The sequence below is a fragment of the Mobula birostris genome, chromosome 20 (assembly GCF_030028105.1).
Source record: "Mobula birostris isolate sMobBir1 chromosome 20, sMobBir1.hap1, whole genome shotgun sequence".
In the NCBI taxonomy this organism is placed as follows: Eukaryota; Metazoa; Chordata; class Chondrichthyes; order Myliobatiformes; family Myliobatidae; genus Mobula; species Mobula birostris.
Window position 1 is genome coordinate 5,301,477 of NC_092389.1, and position 19,498 is coordinate 5,320,974.

Here is a 19,498-nt window from a genome sequence, read left to right on the forward strand (position 1 = left end):
TTTCCAAATGCAATAAGCATATACAACAGTTCATCTCTGTGTGACAGGAGAGCACACATCATAGTACAATAGTCTCTGTTTCAGCATTTCGTACATTATTGCAAATGATTGCACATTGATAAATTATTGTGTATATTATTCTGTACTTTATTATTAGTTATTATTGCTAAGTGTGTTTTTAAATGTTGCTGCAGTAATGAAATAATTTCCCACTCAGGATCAATAAAGTACTTATTATTATTATTATTATTATTATTATTGTTATTAGATCAAGGGAGGATGAATATCTTGTTTCCAGGCCTTTTAAACTGTGTGCAATAATACAAAAAAAACCTAACAAAGGCCAGGTGAGCTTCTCTCTCAACTGTGCCCTTCCCCTCATGGAAACAGAAGTTTCTGGTTGTTTTTGAGAATTGCCTTCATCAGTTTAGTTCATCAAATTGGAATAAAGACCGTTGTAGTTGGGAGATGAAGCTTTTGCCAATTCAGGTTAATCCAGGATCAGTACTGACATGTCATGTTTAGTATAGGTCTGATAATCAGCAAAGTATTCAAATTCAAACTCACATTCAGGGGCACATGGAGTGGTGGTGGGTAGGGTTGGCAAGTGATGCAGTTTGTAGATACATGCATTTTTGCTTCCTCCATAACATTAAGTGTAAAATTGAATGGATAGAGAATTGGAGTGCTTCGTAGGAGGGAAGGGTTCGATTGATCTTGGAACAGGTTAAAAGATCAGCACAACATTGTGGGCCAAAGGGCCTGTAATGTGCTGTAACACATGTTAATAATAACATTAAGGGCATTTAAATAAGGCACAAAGGAGATTTGCCAGGATGCTGTCTGGATTAGAGACCATGTCTCATGAAGATAGGCTGAGTGAGCTAGGACTTTTGTCTTTGGGGTGAAGAAGGATGAGAGGTGACTTGAGAGAGGTGTACAAGATGCTAAGAGGCCTAGAAAGAGTGAACAGCCAGAGGCTTTTTCCCAGGGCAGAAAAGGCTTATACGAAGGGGCATAATTTTAATGTGAATGAAGTAAAGTTTAGGGAAGATGTCAGAGGATCTACAAATAGAGAATTGGGTGCATGAATGTGCTGCCAGGGATGGTGGTAGGGGCAAATACTCTTAGATAAAGACACTTAGATAATAGGCACATGGATGAAAAAACGGAGGGATATGTGGGAGGTAATGATTTGATTAATCCTGGAGTAGGCTAAGAGGTTAGCTCAACATCATGGGCTGAAGGTTCTGTACGGTGCTGTTCTGCTCTATGTTCTATGCACATGTGTACAACTACAAATGAGAGCAAAAGCGAATTTCTGGGCATTCATTTGCTCTGACATGTAGCGGAGTCTAGCCTGGAAGAAATCCCCACTGTCTTCATTTTCCATACTGCCATCCGAGGCTTTCTGAGTGCAATTGTCATTCCAGCTTCTCCTTCTAACAACTGATTATGCTCAACAGAACTAAAAAAATGAGAACATGAGAAAAGCATTCCATTGCTAGAGTGCAGTATGTTCTAACAATCAACAAATCATCCTGGCCCTGCATTTTAACACCATCCACCATCTTAATTTCCAAACCCTTAGCAGCCCTTGTCTAACAAAAACTTATCTGAGGAGGTGCAGGGCCCTGAGGACGCACACGCAGTGTTTTAGGAACAGTTCCTTCTCCTCCTCCAGCAGATTTATGAACAGTCCATGTTATCTTGGACCTTGTTAATACTCTTTTGATTTCTCTATCCAGCTATCTATCTATCTAATAGTACTTTTTTATATTTTTCACTGCACTGCTGCCACAAAAGATCAGATTTCACAGCAGATGTCAGTGATAATAAACCTGAATCTGATGTGGTTCACTTTGAAATTGCCCATTGACTCAGCCTCGGCTGACAGTCCGGAGATTGCTCTAGTTTCCTCTCGCTTTTGTGTGACTGCAATCCTGAATCGATGGATATGCCCTCTGCCCCACTCCAGAAGAGATAGTGATCCATTATCAATATTTCAGCACTTTCATTCATTCACCTCTTTATCACGAATTCCTTGCTATGTTTAAGGTTAAGAGCTCATAAAGTAATAATTACATTCTCGGATGAGGTCTCCTACTTCACCAAGGACCAACGGTAATTCAGCAGTACCTCCAAGGATAAATGCAAAGAGCTTGCATTACGAAGAACTGTATTTCCCAATTCCCACACCACCTTACGGCACAGCATAGCAGTACACGTCTCCTCAGAGGTCACTTTCATTTCATGTTCACAGGCATTGGATAAATTCTAAAAAGAAATGTTTCACTGCAAAAGGAAAAGGAGACAAAGAATGATGGAAACACCCATCAGATCTGACTACATCTACAGAGTTTGTTAGTGGTTGATTGTTTTTCATTGGAATACCTAACATTGTATAAGGGCCAACTGTATAAGCTTTTAACATTCTGTAAAAGGGTACAAGCCCAGTCCTGATGAAGGGTCTCAGCCCGAAACAGCAACTGTTTATTCCTCTCCATAGATGCTGTCTGACCTGTTGAGTTCCTCCAGCATTTTGTACATATCACTCTGGATTTCCAGCATCTGTAGAATCGCTTGTGTCAGCGTATAAGGAAGTACAGAGGCTGTGTGAATTGGTTGTTAAAAAGAGAGAAAAAATAACAAAAGAATAGATTTCTGGCAGAGTAGACAAGGGGAATTAAACAGCAACAAGGGAGGTAATGAAGGAACAGTAAAGATCAACTCAGAGGAGATGTTAAAAGCAAACAGAACCATCACCCGCGCCTACAGGAGAAATAGAAACAGTGGCTACAGTCTGAAGAAGAGAAAGTCCGCAGATGCTGGAAAACCAAGCAGCGCACACAAAGTGATGGAGGAACTCAGCAGGTCAGGCAGCATCTATGGAGGAGAATGTTTTGGGCCGAGGCCCTTCATCAGGACTGGAAAAAAAAGATGAGAATTCAGAGCCAGGAGATAGGGGGAGGGGAGGATGAAGTACAAGGTGGTAGGTGATAGGTGAAACCAGGAGAGGGAGAGGGGTGAAGGGGGCTACAGTCTGAAGTTGCTGAATATTGTGGTGGCCAAAAGGTTGTAAAGTAGCTAATCAAAAGATGACAGATTCTGATAATTGGTTATTGGCCTTAAGCATTAACCCTGTTTCTGTCTCCACACATTTTGCCTGACCTGATGCACTTCCAGCATTTTATGCTTAATTTCAGATTTCCAGCATCTGTAATATTTTTACTTTGATGATACTGGTTAAATTGTATTACCATTACTACAGAAAAATAGGTTATTACAGACCTTTATTTTCTCAAAGTTATTTTACATGAAAGTTCCTTACTTTTGAGTTCGGAGTACCATGTTTCCAAAAGATTGCCAATTTACACACATCAGTTTTTCGGAAACAATAAAGTGATAAATCACAAAAGTTTGGATAGATTGTAAGAATGTTGTCGCAATATCAAAACAATTATAGTACTTGTGTTTGGTTCATTTATGATATAAGCAGCACAATGGCTCCAGTTCTTGATTATTTATGTCAAATCTAATCTATCTAATGTGCCAAGGTAGATTAAACATAACAAAATCTTCATCATCAGTTTGCATACAAAGAGGAAATCTATTTGAATATAGTTTAATCATTATTTATTCATGGGGAAAACGGCAAACAAATGGGACATGAAATCTCTCATTTGTTGTTTGGGTCATGCTGCCTTGTTTAAAGAAACATGGAAATCAATAAATCATCTCAATTTGTGGACTGGTTAATGAGACGAACAGTAATCCCTCTAATTTATGGAGTTTCATTCTCTGCAGCATCGAGTGTATCTGAGCCATGCCTTCCTGGAAGGGCTTCTAAGCTGGAGTCTGTCAGCCTATTCCATTTCAGCACTCCTCTTGTTTTGAGTACAGTATTCTCCAAGCAGAGAGTTGTAACATAATATTTTAATGCTTATCTTGCAGAAATGCAATTTATGCACCCATTTTATCTAAATCTATATTCTCTAGTTTGTGCTGGGTTAATGGATCTTGCTCAAGATGCAATGTTAAATTGGAACTGAGCTTTGGTTCCCCTGGAATATGTGAAGGGAACCTCTGTTTCTAAATTGCCCCAATCTCGACATTAACTAATGTTCCCTGTGGGAAAGTATGGGCCTGCTTGGTGGTTTATGAATGTAGACTTGAAATAGCTTCATGGTTGCCAGTTGTTCCTATATAATTAATTATCATAGCAGAAATTAGACAAGTCTACAAACCCAGAAAGAACAAACTTATACATGAAATGGTGAATGAAAGAGGGTGTCTTTGGAAATATGACTTAGTGCAAGTCAGTAACTTAAGGATATTGAATGGGAAAAAGCAGGAGAAAAAAATTATTCCATACATACAAGAGATAAAGATTTTGCAGCATTTAAAGCCTTAATACCAGTCTTACAAATTGTACATCAGTGTTGATGCTTCTTCTATTAAAGTATCTAATTCAGTTTTGATAGAGAAAAAAATGAGATTTCTAGGCTCTCAAGAGTGGAGGATAATTTACTAATCTATTGACAATATTTTGCATTAAGCAAGTTCTTAATTGCCATTATTCTATGTCAAAATGGAAACCATTTGTTGATGTCTGTACTTCATAATGATCTAAGAGGAAAAGTCTTAAAAATACAACACAGACTTTACCTTTTGTGAAATAGTACCCTGGGGCTTCTGAGGGAAGTTCATTAAAAACTAAAGAGGGTTCTTTCATAGAGCAAGGTTCAAGGTTCAAAGTTCAAAGTAAAATTATCAGAGTACATTCATGTCACCACATACAACGCTGACATTCTTTTTCTGCGGGCATACTTAACAAATCTACAAAACAGTAACTGTAAACTGTGAACATCAGGAACTGTTAACTGTAAACAAATTGTGCAAATGCAGACAAAAATAAGTAGCAATAAATAACAAGCATGAAATAACAATACAACAGAGTCCTTAAATGAGTGTAGTTATCCCCTTTTGTTCAAGGTTGAGGGGTAGTAACTTCTCTTGAACTTAGTGGTGCGAGTCCTGAGGCTCTTGTACATTATACCTGATGGCAGCAGTAAGCAAAGAGCATGGCCTGGGTGGTGAGGATCTTTGATGATGGATGATGCTTTTCTACAGCAATGTTTCATGTAGATGTGCTCAATGGTTGGGAGGGTTTTACCCGTGATGTACTGGGCAAAATCCACTACCTTCTGTAGGATTTTCCACTCAGAGGCATTGGTGTTCCCATACCAGGCCGTAATGCAGCCAGTCAGCACACTTTCCACCACACATCTATAGAAGGTTGCCGAGGTTTTTGATGACATGCCAAATCTCCGCAGACTCCTGAGGAAGTAGAGGTGCTGTCATACTTTCTTCACAGTAATATTTATATGAAGGGTCCAGGACAGGTCCTCTGAGATAGTGACACCCAGGAATTTAAAGTTACTGACCCTCTCCACCTCTGATCCTCCGATTGTGGAGGAGTTGTTTTTGCCAATACGAACTGACTGGGGTCTACAAGTGAGGAAATGCAGGATCCAATTGCACTTGGGGGTATTGAGGCCCAAGTCTTGGAGTTTTCTGATTAGTTTAGAGGAAATGATGGTGTTAAATGTCAAGCTGTAATCAATAAAGAGCATCCTGGTGTATGCATCTTTGCTGTCCAGATGTACCAGGGTGTGTGAAGAGCCAACGAATGGTATCTGCTGTAGACTTGTTGCTTCGGTAGACAGATTGGAGCAGATCCTAGTTGCCACTCCGACAGGAGCAGATATGCTTCAACACCAGCCTCTCAAAACACTTCATCACTGTGGATGTAAGTGCCACTGGACGATAGTCATTTAGACAGATTACCACACACTCTTCTTGGGCATCAGTATGATTGAAGCCTGCTTGAAGCAGGTGGGTACCACACACTGCCGGACAGAGAGGTTGACGATATCCATGAATACCAGCCAGTTGGTCGGATCTTAAAGATGGTGCCGGTATACATCGGTGACTCTCTGTGGGCTGCAGGAACTTGTACTAGTTCCCCTCTTAAATATACTCCTTTGAACTACTTTCACTGCAATCAGCAGCATGCTAATTTCCTCTTAACAATGGACTGTAAATTACATCAATAATCTTCAGATCTCACGTTCGATGGTTAAATGCGGAGCAGTTAAGCGTGGCACCTTTGAGGGTCAAGACCAAGGCCAAAAACACAGCAGGAGAGGTGGGATTCAAACCTGGCTAAGGTGCAGCTATCTGACCAGAAAGTTTTACGATTTTCAGAATGGATCGAACCTTGAATTCTGGTAAGGAAAGAGGTGGTAGCGTGCGCTTTTTAGTCAATTCTCATTGGTGCATGGACGTTGGGGTTATGTCAACTTCTTGTTTCCCCTGACTTAGAACAACTAATGATTAAATGTAGAAATTCTACTTGCCTCGAGAGTTGTCATCCATGATCCTAATCGCAGCTTACATACCGTCAGCAACCCTCGCAAGCACCCGCGAAACTACGTGATGCTGTCTGTAAACGAGAAACAGCCCATCCCAATGCATTTCAAATTATAGTCGGTGACTTTAACCAGGTCAGTTTGGAAAAAACCCTTTATCACCAATTATCACCAGCACATAACCTATTGCATCAGAGGTCCCAACACACTAGACCACCGCTACACTATGATGAGGAATGCCTATCGTTCCTTCCAGAGACCACATTTTGGCAAGTTGGATCATTTGGCTGTACTCCTACTACCTGCATCCAGACAGAGCCTAATGAGCAAAGCTCCAGAGATCAGACAACTAAGAGGTGGTTGCAGGAGGCAGAAGAACAGGTACACGATTGCCTTGAGTCAATGGACTGGGCTGTGTTCAAGAACTCACCTGAGGCCCTGTACAACTATACCAGGATTGTTAGAGACTTTATTAAAACAACTGTGGATAAGTGTGTCCCCATGAAATCGTTCAGGGTTTTCCCCCAATCAGAAGCCCTGGATGAATAGTGAAATCTGGAATTTGTTGAGAGCCAGATCAGAAGCTTTCAAGTTTGGAGATCAAGAATGCTACAAGAGGTGCAGGTATGATCTCCAAAAAGCCATCTCTTGAGCAAAGTGGAGATTCTGGACTAGACTGGAATCAATGAGGGATGCTCGACAGCTATGGCGGGGTTTGAACGCCATAACCTCTTACAAAGGTAAATCTTGCAACATGGAGGACAGCAGAGCTTCACTTCCAGATGAGCTCAATTCCTTCTATGCTTGCTTTGACACAAGAACAGGAAGGAACCATTGCACACCCCCATGTCTCCCGATGATCCTTTGGTCTCAGTATCTGAAGGTGATGTGCAGGCTGCCTTCAAGAGAGTGAATCCAAAGAAAGCATCCAGTCTGGATGGACTACCTGGCTGAGCACTGAAGACCTGTCAAGATGACAGAACATACTACCATTGATGGTGGAGGAGACAGAGTAGAACATGCCCAGATGTAAGCAGGAGAGGGAGGCTAGAATCCCATACACAAGATGCTGGAGAAACTCAACAGGTCAGGCAGCATCTATGGAGAGAAATGAATAGGTATGTTTTGGACCAAACCCTTCAACCGGACCTTCTTCAGGTATGTGGCTTGAAAGGGAACCACTTAGTGGTGGTGTTCCCATAGACTTTCAGCCTCTATTCTTGAGTGATAGAGGCTGTAGTACCGGGTGATGCTGTTGAAGAAGCCTTGGAAGATTGCTTCATCTTAGAAGATGTACCATGGAGAACATCCTAACTGGTTGCGACACTGTCTAGTATGGAGGAACCGCTGCCCAGGATCGGTAAAAGCTGCAGAGGATTATAAACTCAGCTAGCTCCATCGTGGACACAGACCTCCCCGGCATTTAGAACACCTCAAAAGGCAGTATCTCAAAAAGGTGGCATCCATCATTAAGAACCCTTATCACCCAGGACATTGTTATCATCAGGGAGGAGGTACAGGAGCCTGAAGATGCACGTTCAACATTTTAGGAACAGCTTCTTCCCCTCCAACATCAGATTTCTGAGCAGCACTCACAACACGCTGGAGGAACTCAGCAGGTCGGGCAGCATCCGTGGAAACGATCAGTCAACGTTTTGGGCCGGAACCCTTTGTCAGGACTGAAGAGGGAAGAGGCAGAGGCCTATAAAGAAGGTGGGGGGAGGGTGGGAAGGAGAAGGCTGGTAGGTTCCAGGTGAAAAACCAGTAAGGGGAAAGATAAAGGGGTGGGGGAGGGGATAGGCAAGAAGGGTGAAGAAGGAATAGGGGAAAACACAATGGGTAGTAGAAGGAGGCGGAACCATGAGGGAGGTGATAGGCAGCTGGGGGAGTGGGTAGAGTGAAATAGGGATAGGGGAGGGAGAGAGAGGGAATTACCGGAAGTTGGAGAATTCTATGTTCATACCAAGGGGCTGGAGACTACCCAGACGGTATATGAGGTGTTGCTTCTCCAACCTGAGTTTAGCCTCATCATGGCAGTAGAGGAGGCCCTGTATGGACATATCCGAATGGGAATGTGAAGCAGAGTTGAAATAGGTGGCAACTGGGAGATCCTGTCTGTTGTGGCGGACAGAGCGGAGGTGCTCGACGAAGCAGTCCCCCAATCTATGTCGGGTTTCACCAATGTAGAGGAGGCCATGCCAGGAGCACCGGATGCAACAGATGACTCCAACAGACTCACAAGTGAAGTGTTGCCTTACCTGGAAGGACTGTTTGGGGCCCTGAATGGTGGCAAGAAAAGCATGTAGACATGGTCAGACCAAACATCAGAATGGGGAAGAAATGTGATCTAAGTCACTTTGACCGTGGAATGATTATTGGTGCCAGACGGGGTGGTTTGTGTATCTCAGAAACTGCTGATCTCCTGGGATTTTCACACACAACAGTCTCTAGAGTTCACAGAGAATGGTACGATAAACAAAAAGCATCTAGTCAGAAGCAGTTCTGTGGGTGAAAACACATTGTTAATGAGAGAGGTCAGAGGAGAATGGCCAGACTGGTTCAAGCTGACAGGAAGGTGACAGTAACTCAAGTAACCACACGTTACAACAGTGGTGTGTAGAAGAGCATCTCTGAACACACAACACATCGAAACTTGAAGTGGATGGGCTACAGCAGCAGAAGACCATGAACATACACTCAGTGGCCACTTTATTAGGTACAGAAGATACCAAATAAAATGGCCACTGAATGTAGAGAACTGTGCAAAGGAATGGAGCCAATAATCAGATGACCTTTAGGTAAGACATTCTCAACAACTAAGCAAACAATGTGGATGAGGATAAAACATGATCTAAAAAACAAAGTATTGGCAATAAGGGTCAAATCCAAACAAAACAACAACAAATTCATTGTATTCCAAGAAAATATGCTTTAGGTTAATGAATCTGTGGAATTCATTGCTACAGATGGCTGTGGAGGCCAAGTCTTGGGTATATTCAGGGTGAAGGCTGATAGGTTCTTGATTAGTCAGGGCATCAAAAGTTACGGGGAGAAGGCAGGAGAATGAGGTTGAGAGGGATAATAAATCAGCATGATGGAATGGTGGAGCAGATTCGATGGACTGAATGGCCTAATTCTGCTGCTATGTCTTATGGTCTTATATAGGTTATTTTAATTGAAATCTGATTAGTCAAAGGCATTTCAGCACCTCTGCAGATGGTTTAATATCACAGATTTATGATACTGCAGTGAGTCACTTTTTGTCCTCCAGTGCTGGGAAAGTACTGACGTCAGTTGGCATTCATATCTGTCCATATGCTGCACTTCTGCTCTTGAGAATGAGATGAGACTCAGGAACCATATCTTCTTCCATCCCAACCACTCAACAAAGTAAGTTGGAGATGGAGGTGCATCTGGGCTAGCCAATCCCCTATCCTCTTCTCCTGAGAGTATGAACTGGCCAATATAGGGAGGTTAATTTTTCTTTTAAGGGTGAGAAAAATACTTCCACTTAATTTTCATAATCCTCAGGATGTTCTTTAGCACTTTAGAGGTAAGGAATTGTTTTTCAGGCGTGATTAATATTATAGAGTCATAGTCATAGATTTATACAGCACTGCACCAAGCTCTTCACCCAATATCTTTGAGGCATCCATCAAGTACTGATCTATGCTAATCTCATTTTCCACCACTCAGCCACAGCCTTTTCTGCTAATGCATACCAAGTGCTCATCTAGATACTTTAACTGTTAAGAGAATATTTGCTTCCACCATCTTTTCAACAGTGAGTTCCAGATTTCAATACCCCCCTGGATTAAAAAAAATCTTTCGCTAAGCCCCTTAAAATCTCCTATTGTTTAACTTAAACTTATGCCCTCTGGTCATGGATTCTCCTGTTAAGGGGAAACATTTCTCATGATCTATGCTTTTCATAATGCTGTATAGGTCAATCAATTCCCCCCTCAGCATTCTCCGTTCTAAATAAACCCTGCCTATGCAGTTCCTCCTAGTTCTGAAACACTCCATCCCAGGCAACATCCTGATAGATCTCCTCTGTACCCTGATCCTAGGTCTATTGGTCCTCCCAAACAGAACACCTCCAATTCTTCAGGATTAAATTCCACCTCCCACTTTTGATGCCTATCATACCAACTGATCAATCAGACAGGACCTACCCTTAATAAAGCAACACGGAGAATCCCTGATCAATTCCTGCCTCTCCAACTGTGGATTAATCCTGTCCCTACTGCTGATGTTGGATTCAATGGCCCATAATTACCTGGTTGATAATTGTATCACATTTGCTGTCCTCCAATTACGTGATTCTCTTTTGTGGCCAGAGAAAGTTTTAAGAACTATTTGTCAGCTCCCAGCAAGTTCCTCCCTTGCCCCCACCCTTCTCTCCAGCAGCATAGGATACATTACCTCATGCCTTGGGAATTTACCCACCTTTAAGCCTGTTAAAGAGTCAGAGTAAGGGCTGTACAGCATGGAGACAGGCCATTTGGCCTGTCACGTCCAAGCTAATCAGTGAGCACCTATTCACATTAGTCCCATCTTCCTGCACTTGGCCCATTGCCTTCAAATGCTCATATATATATTTTTATATTTTTTCTACCACCCTCTCAGGCAGTACATTCCAGGAACTTACTACTCCCTGCATGAAAAAGGTCCCCCTCAATTCCCATCTAATTATCTTATCCCTGACCCCAAATCCTTTAATTTTATCTACCTGTGACTGGGGAAAGTTTCCTGTAGTCTACTCTATCTATAGCCACACAATTTTATATACCTCAATCATATCCTCTCTTAACATCTTTCACTCCAGGGAAAACAGACCCAGCCTCTCCAGTATGTCCTTGTGAGTGAAATAATCGTCATGGAGAATCTCCTCTGCACTCTGTCCAGCGCTATCTCATTTTTCCTAAGGTGGGGTGAACAGAACTGCACATATTACTTATGCTGGGATCTGACAAATATTTTATAATGTTGGGGTATAACCTCCCCGCTCATATACAAAATCTTGACTAATAAGGCCAGCATCCCATGTGCCTTCTTCAAGGATATCTGAATATCTACCAAGATCTTTCTGTTCCTCAATACTAACCAAGACCTACCATTCACGATGTATGCCCTAGAGTCAGTAATACTCCAAAATGCATCACATCGCAGGTATCTGGATTAAACTGCACCTGCTTTGCCTCATACCATTTCACCACCATAATAATTTCACCCTCGCCATAAGACTACCTACCACATTCCATCAACTTAACTAATTTTCATGAAATCAGAGAACTCCACCAAACTTGACCATACTTGTACTAAATTTGTTCTAATATTTCAGCATCCCCCTATCTGATTCCTCCAACTGCACTACAGATATCAATATGGATGAGAAGTATTCATTTGCAGCAAAGATTCGCCAGAATGCTGTTTGGATCGGAGTACTTTAGTCATGGGCTGGTCATTGGATGTTCTGGGCTTCTTTTCCCTGAAGTGAAGGAGACTGATGAGTGACCTAATCAAAAGATAAGATTTTGAGAGGCATAGCTAAGGTGGATAGTCTATTGGATCAGGAACTTGCTGGAAGAGGTAGTAGAATCAATACAACTATCATTTTTAAGAGGCATTTCACCAGACACTTAAATAAGGATATAGACCAAATGAAGGCAGGATTAGTGGACATGGACAAAATGATGTAGTGGTCTGATGGGTTCATTGTTTGCCGCACAGCCCTATGACTTTACCTTACCTCTGTCCTCTGGTTTGTTTTGTTCCTAACTGGGATTATTATTTTCCTGGTTACCCCCTGTCCTAAATATACTTATAAAATGCTTGAGATTTTCCATAAACCTGCTGCCAGTGATGTTTTGTGCCCTCCAAATATTTTAAGCATCTCCTAGACTCAGCATCAGAATCTAAACTGTCGTGTACTTTGAAGGACTTCCTCTGTTTTCCATTCTCTATGCCAGACATGTTCCTCTTATTTTTTTTCTCTATCTTACCATCATTGCCCCTTGCAATCAGGATTCCCTCTGTTGAACTTGTCCTTCACCATTATTGGAACATGTTGGATCTGAACTACCACTGTTTCATTTCTAAATGCCTCCCACCAGTCAGTTGCAGACTTCTCTGTAAGTTAATGCTCCCAATTCATTTTTGCCAGCTCCTGTCTGATCATGTTAGAATCAATGTTCCCCAATTCGGGGCCTTAATTTCTGGTTTAATCATTGTCCGTTCTTGCAACAACCTTAAACTGGAAGAAATACACCAGACAACTATACAGTGATAGAGATAGAGTGCAGGAACTTGACCGTCAGCCCACCATGACCATGTTGACCTTTTTGCCCATCTATGCTAATCCCTTAATTGTATCTACATCCTTCGTTGTGATGCTTATTTGTGTCTAAGTGCCTCTTAAATATCAATGCAACTGATTTCACCACCTCTTCTGGCAGCAAGTTCCAAATATCAATCACATTTATATTTACATGGAGCACTGCCACAAGAAAGCAGCATCCATTATTAAGGACCCCCAACATCCAGAACATTCTTGCTACTACCATTGGGAATGAGGTCCCACACCACCAGGTTCAGGTAACAGTTTTTACCCTACAACCATCAGGCTCCTGAACCAGTGTGGATAACTTCACTCACCACAACCCTAAACCGGTCACTGAACATGACCTATGGATTCACTTTCATGGACTCCTTACAACTCACATTCTCAGTTTTATTTCACAGTTTGTCTTCTTTTGCACATTGATTGTTTGCCAGTCTTTATTTATGTGTAGTTTTTCATAAAATTCTATTGTATTTTTTTCCTGTAAATGCCTGCAAGACAATGAATCCCAAGACAGTATATGGTAACATGTATGTACTTTGATAATAAGTTTACTTTGAATCTAAAATACACTTGCATAGGTTTGAGGGATATGAGCCAATTGAGGTAAATTGACCCAGCTTAGGTGGTCATTTTGGCAAGAATGGACATTGGGACAAAGAGCCTGATTCCACGTTTTATTACCCTGACTTGACTATGGCTGTGTGGAAAAACTCAACCCTGCTTCTCCATCTCCTGCTGACTCTTTGACGGCCAATAGAACACCCCAGCAAAATGATCATCCCCAATTAGTTACTAAACTCCATGCATATGGCCTCATTTGAAGAACATTTTCACGTTCTCAGTGATTGCAGTAATGAACTCCTTGATTAATATTACAATGACAACTCCTCTTGTGCACCTCCAGACCCACCCCACCTGAAGATCTTATACTCTTGAATGTTGAGCTGCCAGTCCTGCACATCTCCTTCTCAAGGCTAAAGAAATTTGGTGTGTCCCCAATGACTTTTCACAATTTTTTGTAGCTGTACCATAGAAAGCATCCATTCTGGATGCATCACAGCTTAGCATGGCAATTGCTTTGCTCAAGACCAAAGGAATTTGCAGAGGGTTGTGGACAAAGCACCACACACCATGAAAACCAGCTTCCCCTGAATGGACCATCTACACATCCTGCCTCAGGAAGACAGCCAACATAATCAAAGATCCCTCTCTCCCAAGTTATTCTCTCTTCTTTCCTCTTCTTCAAGCAGGAGATATATTAGATTCAAAATATGCACCACCAGGCTGAAGGACATCTTCTATCCCACTATTATAAGGCACCTGAATGACCTCTTCTACGATTAAGAAAAATTCTCGATCTTAGTGTACTTCATCACAGTCCTTGCACTTTATTATCCACCTGTACTACATTTTCTCTGTAACTAACTATATTCTGCATCCTCTTATTGCTTTTCCCTTTGTACTACCTCAATTAGCTTATGTTTTGAAATGATCTATATAGATTTTCACTGTATTGCTGTACTTCCCTGCAAATTTCAATTTCTGTTAGAGCAATGACATACTATTCCCAGATGTAAAACACTATCCTCAGTTCATCAGCCTCTCATATCAGGCACATTTGCATTAAGATAGGTACAGTTCAGTCGTGCATTCCTCCCAGGCACCTGGGGATTTGGATTTCTTTGTATCTTTGTCTGTTCCCTATTGTACTCGTACAGTCATAGAGCACTACAGCACAGAAACAGGCTCCTCAGCCCATTTAGTACTGCTTTACTGTTATTCTGCCTAGTCTCATTAACTCACACTGGGGCCATAGCCCCCCCTCTACCCCTGCCTTCCATGTACCTATCCAAACTTCTCTTAAATGTTGAAATCAAACCTCCATCCACAACTTCCACTGGCAGCTCGTTCCACACTCTCATTGGCCTCTGTGTGAAGACATCCCCCCTCAGCTTCCCTTAAATATTTCACCTTTCACCCCACTCCTTCTCCTACCACTTTAATTTAAAGATGTTGGACAGATTCCAGTTCAGCCATAAACTCTTTGCCTTGTTCTGTTCGCACTTTCCTCAGAAACCTTGCCAGTGATCCAGAAATCTAAAATGCTTCCTCTTGCATCATCTCTTTGGCCAAGCATTCACGTGGCCTGAAATAACTCAGAGATTAAACATTATCTTTAGAGGTAAAGGGATAGTCAACATTTTGGGTCTCATTCTGTTGCAAGGTCTCAACCCAAAACATTTTAATCACCCCAAGCTGCTTGACCACTGAGTTCTTCAAGAGGGTTAGTTTTTGCCCCAGATCTTTTGTATCTCCATTCATTTGGCCTATCCTCCTACTCCTAAAGTCACTAGTATTTGTCACTGGAAGTAATACAGAGATTACAGCCTTAGAGGTTCTGCCTTTCTCATCTTTTACCTGGCTCCTTAACTTCACTGTGGCTGTAATGTGGGAACTCACTGGTCAATTTGTGGACAAGATCCTGTTTTAATGATGCTATAATAACTGGGCATTTTGTTCCTAACTTTTTTCTGATTGATGGATAAAATACTGTCCACAGCATTGGAAATAACTTCACTGGTCCTTGTATGAAACAATCTTTTGCCTCCACTGGACATCCTCAGATCAATAGCTCATTCAAAAGGCAGCCTCTCTGACAGTGTAGCATTCCTTCCGGCCTGCACTCAAGTATCAGTCTGCATTTTTACACTCAAATCTCTGGATTAGGATAAATCAGCAAAACGCACAGTGTGGGCTTGATGGGAACTTCCAAAGTAAATGAGACTGAAATCATTTACTGTATTTTGGGTACAAAGTACAACATCCCATTCAGTTCTTTGTCCCAGACCACAATTGTTAAGGTTTTCGTCGGTGAGGGGTGGTAGGTTAACTGGTGGAGTAAATATCCCAAGTGCATAGCTAAGCAATTGGATCCAAGGGAAGTTGATGGGAATCTCAGAAGAATAAAACAGGATTAGTGGAAGATTAATGTAAATAGATACTTCAGAATTTCTCTGCTGTATGCCTACGCTCATGGACACGGTACATGTTCTGAACTACCTCCCTAATCATTCCTTCCTTCCTTTCCAATGCTATCATATGGCTTTGGTTTACTCACTTATGAAAGGATATTGTAGCATTAGAGGAAGGGCAGAAAGGATCCACCAGACTAATTGCTGGGATAAGGGCATTGTTATGGTGCAAACAGCTGAAATATATATCCTTTAGATTTAGTAGAACTAGAATGATGTCACTGAAATATACAAGACCCTAAGGGAGCCTGACATTGAGATGTTTCCACCAGTGGGTCACTTCCAAACAATGGGACATAGTTAAAAGATATTTGGCCAAGTACATGGTTGGACTGAAGGGGGTCTGTTTCTGTGCTGTGTGACTTGAGGCTGATAAGATCAGCCGTGTGTGTTGGGGGGAGAGGGAGGAATGCAACTGAAATTTCTTCACACAGAGGGTGGTGAATCTTTAATTCTCTAGCCTGGAGACTTGTGAAGGTGAGATCACCACAGTTATTTAAAGCAGAAGCAGATAATTTGTTTTGAGAAATCAAGGAATAAGCAGGGAAATGGTACAGAGGAGGAGTTGAAGTTTGGGGCCCAGCAGCACTGAATGGTGGGGCTAGCCAGAGGGGCCGAATGGCCGAGTCCTGCTCCTACTTCTTTGGAAAAGAAAATCTTCCAGATCATTGCAGTGAAGAGGAGGGTAGAAAGTGGTCGACAGAGTGATTATGCAAGATTAAATGTTACTTAGATTCGGGCTTTTAATTCGTGCACATGTGCTGAGGACAAATGCTTGTGTTTGGGTTTGAGGCTAAGCTCCCTCCCAACCACAGCGACAGCCTGCACCTTCCCGAGCGGTGTTTCGGAATCCGATGCAGAGCCGGGGTTACTGTCGGTCAAAACACTCCGCGGTTACTCTCGGTCACAGGTTTTACCTACTGCAACCTGTTATTCCGCACGAAAACCAACTCAGCAAATCAGCAATATAAATATATATATATATATATATACTTTTAAAGCGGCTTTTTTTTTAACATTACAAAGGTGCCTAAATATTGGCGGAATACTTTGGACAAGCATATAACCGATATTATTTTTGCTGGTAGAACATGTACGATCATCCCAACTATAAATCATGGCTCGAGAGACATTCGAATCTTGATATTAAATTTTAGAATAAATAGCAGTTTACGGGAATGTGCAATAATCATATCGGTCGGCCTCGTAGGCATATTAATGAAACAATATGTACCGCACCTTCCGAGTCGGCGATAGTGCAGAGATGAAACAGGACCATGCCATGACTTCGGATGAACAATGACGGTCTCCTGGTCCTATTTCTGTCGCTTGGGATTTGCGATGGAGAGGTTCTGTTGTGAAACTACTGCTTGTATCGACCTCGAGTTTGGCGGGAAGCAGCCGCGGACAGGCTGGGTTTTATTTCTTCGGGGGGTGGGGGAGATTTACAGAACGCGATTTGTACGGGCGAAGACCATTAACAGGTGCGCCGTTTGTTCCACTGGGAAGGCGTGGACTTACGCTGGGATGTAAACCACAGCCCTCTGCTACTTAGTCGCTGGTGCTACTTGACTGTGCAAGTCATCACTCCCCTGTGCTCATCCCCCGCAAAGCTGATGGGTGTGCAGTGAGCAAGATGGTCTCCTGCAAACAAATGTGGTAGCAAAGTGATCATGTTACCGGAGTAATTATGTGACACTTTCTATTTGCAATCCAGAGAAAATGTGAGTTCAAACCTAAGTACTGGATTTGAAAAATAAAAAATATAAATAGAAACGGACATTTGTTAAGAGCGACGCTAAAGTTCTTTTGTGATAGAGACCAATTACTTACAACAAGCATCATGCAAGGATGAAAGTCTGTACTCCTGATCTGTCCTGGTCTATCCCTTGCTTTAAACCCACAACAGTGTACACTTGAGTTACTCTATGAAGTGACTTGATCACATCCAGCTCTAAAATTTCAAAAAATGACCCTTATTCATAAAATCTATGTACAGGAAATACAAAGCAGGCATGGTTTTCTTTATATTCATTGTGTCATCCAGTCAGAATCAGAATCAGGTTTGTTTTCACCGAGCTACGCGGTGAATTTTGTTGTTTTGCGGCAGCAGTACTGTGCAATGCATAAACATTTGCTATAATTTATAACAAGAAAAAAATCTTTAAAATAAATAAATGAATATTAAGAGAGCAAAAATAGTGAAGCAATATTCGTGGTTTCATGGAGCATTCGGAAATCTGACGGACGTGGAGAAGAAGGTGTTACTAAAATATTGAGTATGCTTCTTCAGGCTCCAGTATCTCCTCCCTGATGGTATTCACGAGAAGGAGGCACGCTCTGTACAGTCTATACATTTATAATGTTGTCCAGTCTATGCATCTGTAGTGTATTCTATGTGCAAAGCACCAACCAAGATGATCATGAAACGCTGGGGTTAGCTTTGAAGGAGACATTGAGAATAGTGTTTCAGTTTGCAGCTGTGTACAGACTTGAGTTACCCCCACGACAAAACTCTGTATTTCAATCACCTGTCAGACTTTCAGCTTCCTCGCCACATGGGAGGTGCTTAACCAGGACCTATGCCAGGATCAAGGTCAAACCTCAAAAGTGTAGGAGGGAAAGCAATACATTCCATCTCATCACTTCCTATGCAAGAACTTGGCGACAGGTGAGAATTTAAAAAATGTAATCATTTACAGAATGTTGGTATCACTTTGACCATAAGATATAGGAGCAGAATTAGGACATTTGGCCCATTGAGTCGGCTCCATGATTCCATTAACCCTCTCAGCCCCATTCTCCTGCCTTCTCCCCATAACCTTTGATGCCCTTACTAATCAAGAAGTTATCAACCTCCACTTTAAATATGCCCTATAACTTGGCCTCCACAGTCATTTGTGGCAATGAATTTCACAGATTTGCCACCCTCTGCCGAAAGAAATTCCTTCTCATCTCTGTTCTAAAGGGATGTCTTTCTATTCTGAGGCAGTGCCCTCTGGTCCTCCACTATAGGAAGCATCCTCTCCATGTCCACTCTATTCGAGGCTTTTCAATATCCAATGAGATCCTCCCATCATTTTTCTAAACTCCAGTGAGTGCAGGTGCAGAACCATCAAATGCACCTCATACATTAACCCTTTCATTCCTGGACCATTCTCATGAATCTCCTCTGGACCCACTCCAAAGTAGTCACATCCCTTCTTAGATAAGGGGACCAAAACTGCTCACAATACTCCAAATGCAGTCTAACCACTGCCTTATAAAGCCTCAGCATCACGTCCTTGCTTTTATATTGTAATTTTCTCTCCATTTAGAAAATAGTCTATGCCTTTATTCCTTCTGTAATATATTCTTTATTGGACTGTAAATGACCGCTATTAGTGTTCGGTAGAAAAATTAAGGGTGTTAATGAGCATGTGACAGTGAAGTACAGGAATGGGAATGATGGGGAATCTCAAACTGCTGCCATTCACTAAAACAAGTGAAGCTGTGTGATTTGGACAGGAAGCTATGGTGTTCCCAGTTGTCTCATGTTAGCAGCAAAGATCAAAGTTTTTCAATATGCTTTTGAACTAACCTAGGTTTTGTACTGATTCACCAATTAGTCTTATTCAGTACCCAAATCCCAAAGTATGGAAAACTTCTCTCGTTTTCTCCCTTGTAGGAAATGGGATTATAGCAAA

The 19,498-nt window shown here is 41.8% G+C and overlaps 1 protein-coding gene across 1 annotated transcript in view; it reads right to left on the minus strand.

The window, feature by feature from the left end:
* Nucleotides 1-17,111, minus strand: part of abcg4a (ATP-binding cassette, sub-family G (WHITE), member 4a) — a 165,851-nt gene extending 148,740 nt beyond the window's left edge. The window contains exon 1 of the mRNA XM_072238775.1: nucleotides 17,052-17,111. Within this exon, the coding sequence (XP_072094876.1) occupies nucleotides 17,052-17,096 (45 nt within the window). The 5' untranslated portion in view covers nucleotides 17,097-17,111. The remainder of the gene's footprint in view (nucleotides 1-17,051) is intronic.
* Between the last annotated feature and the right edge of the window lie 2,387 nt (nucleotides 17,112-19,498).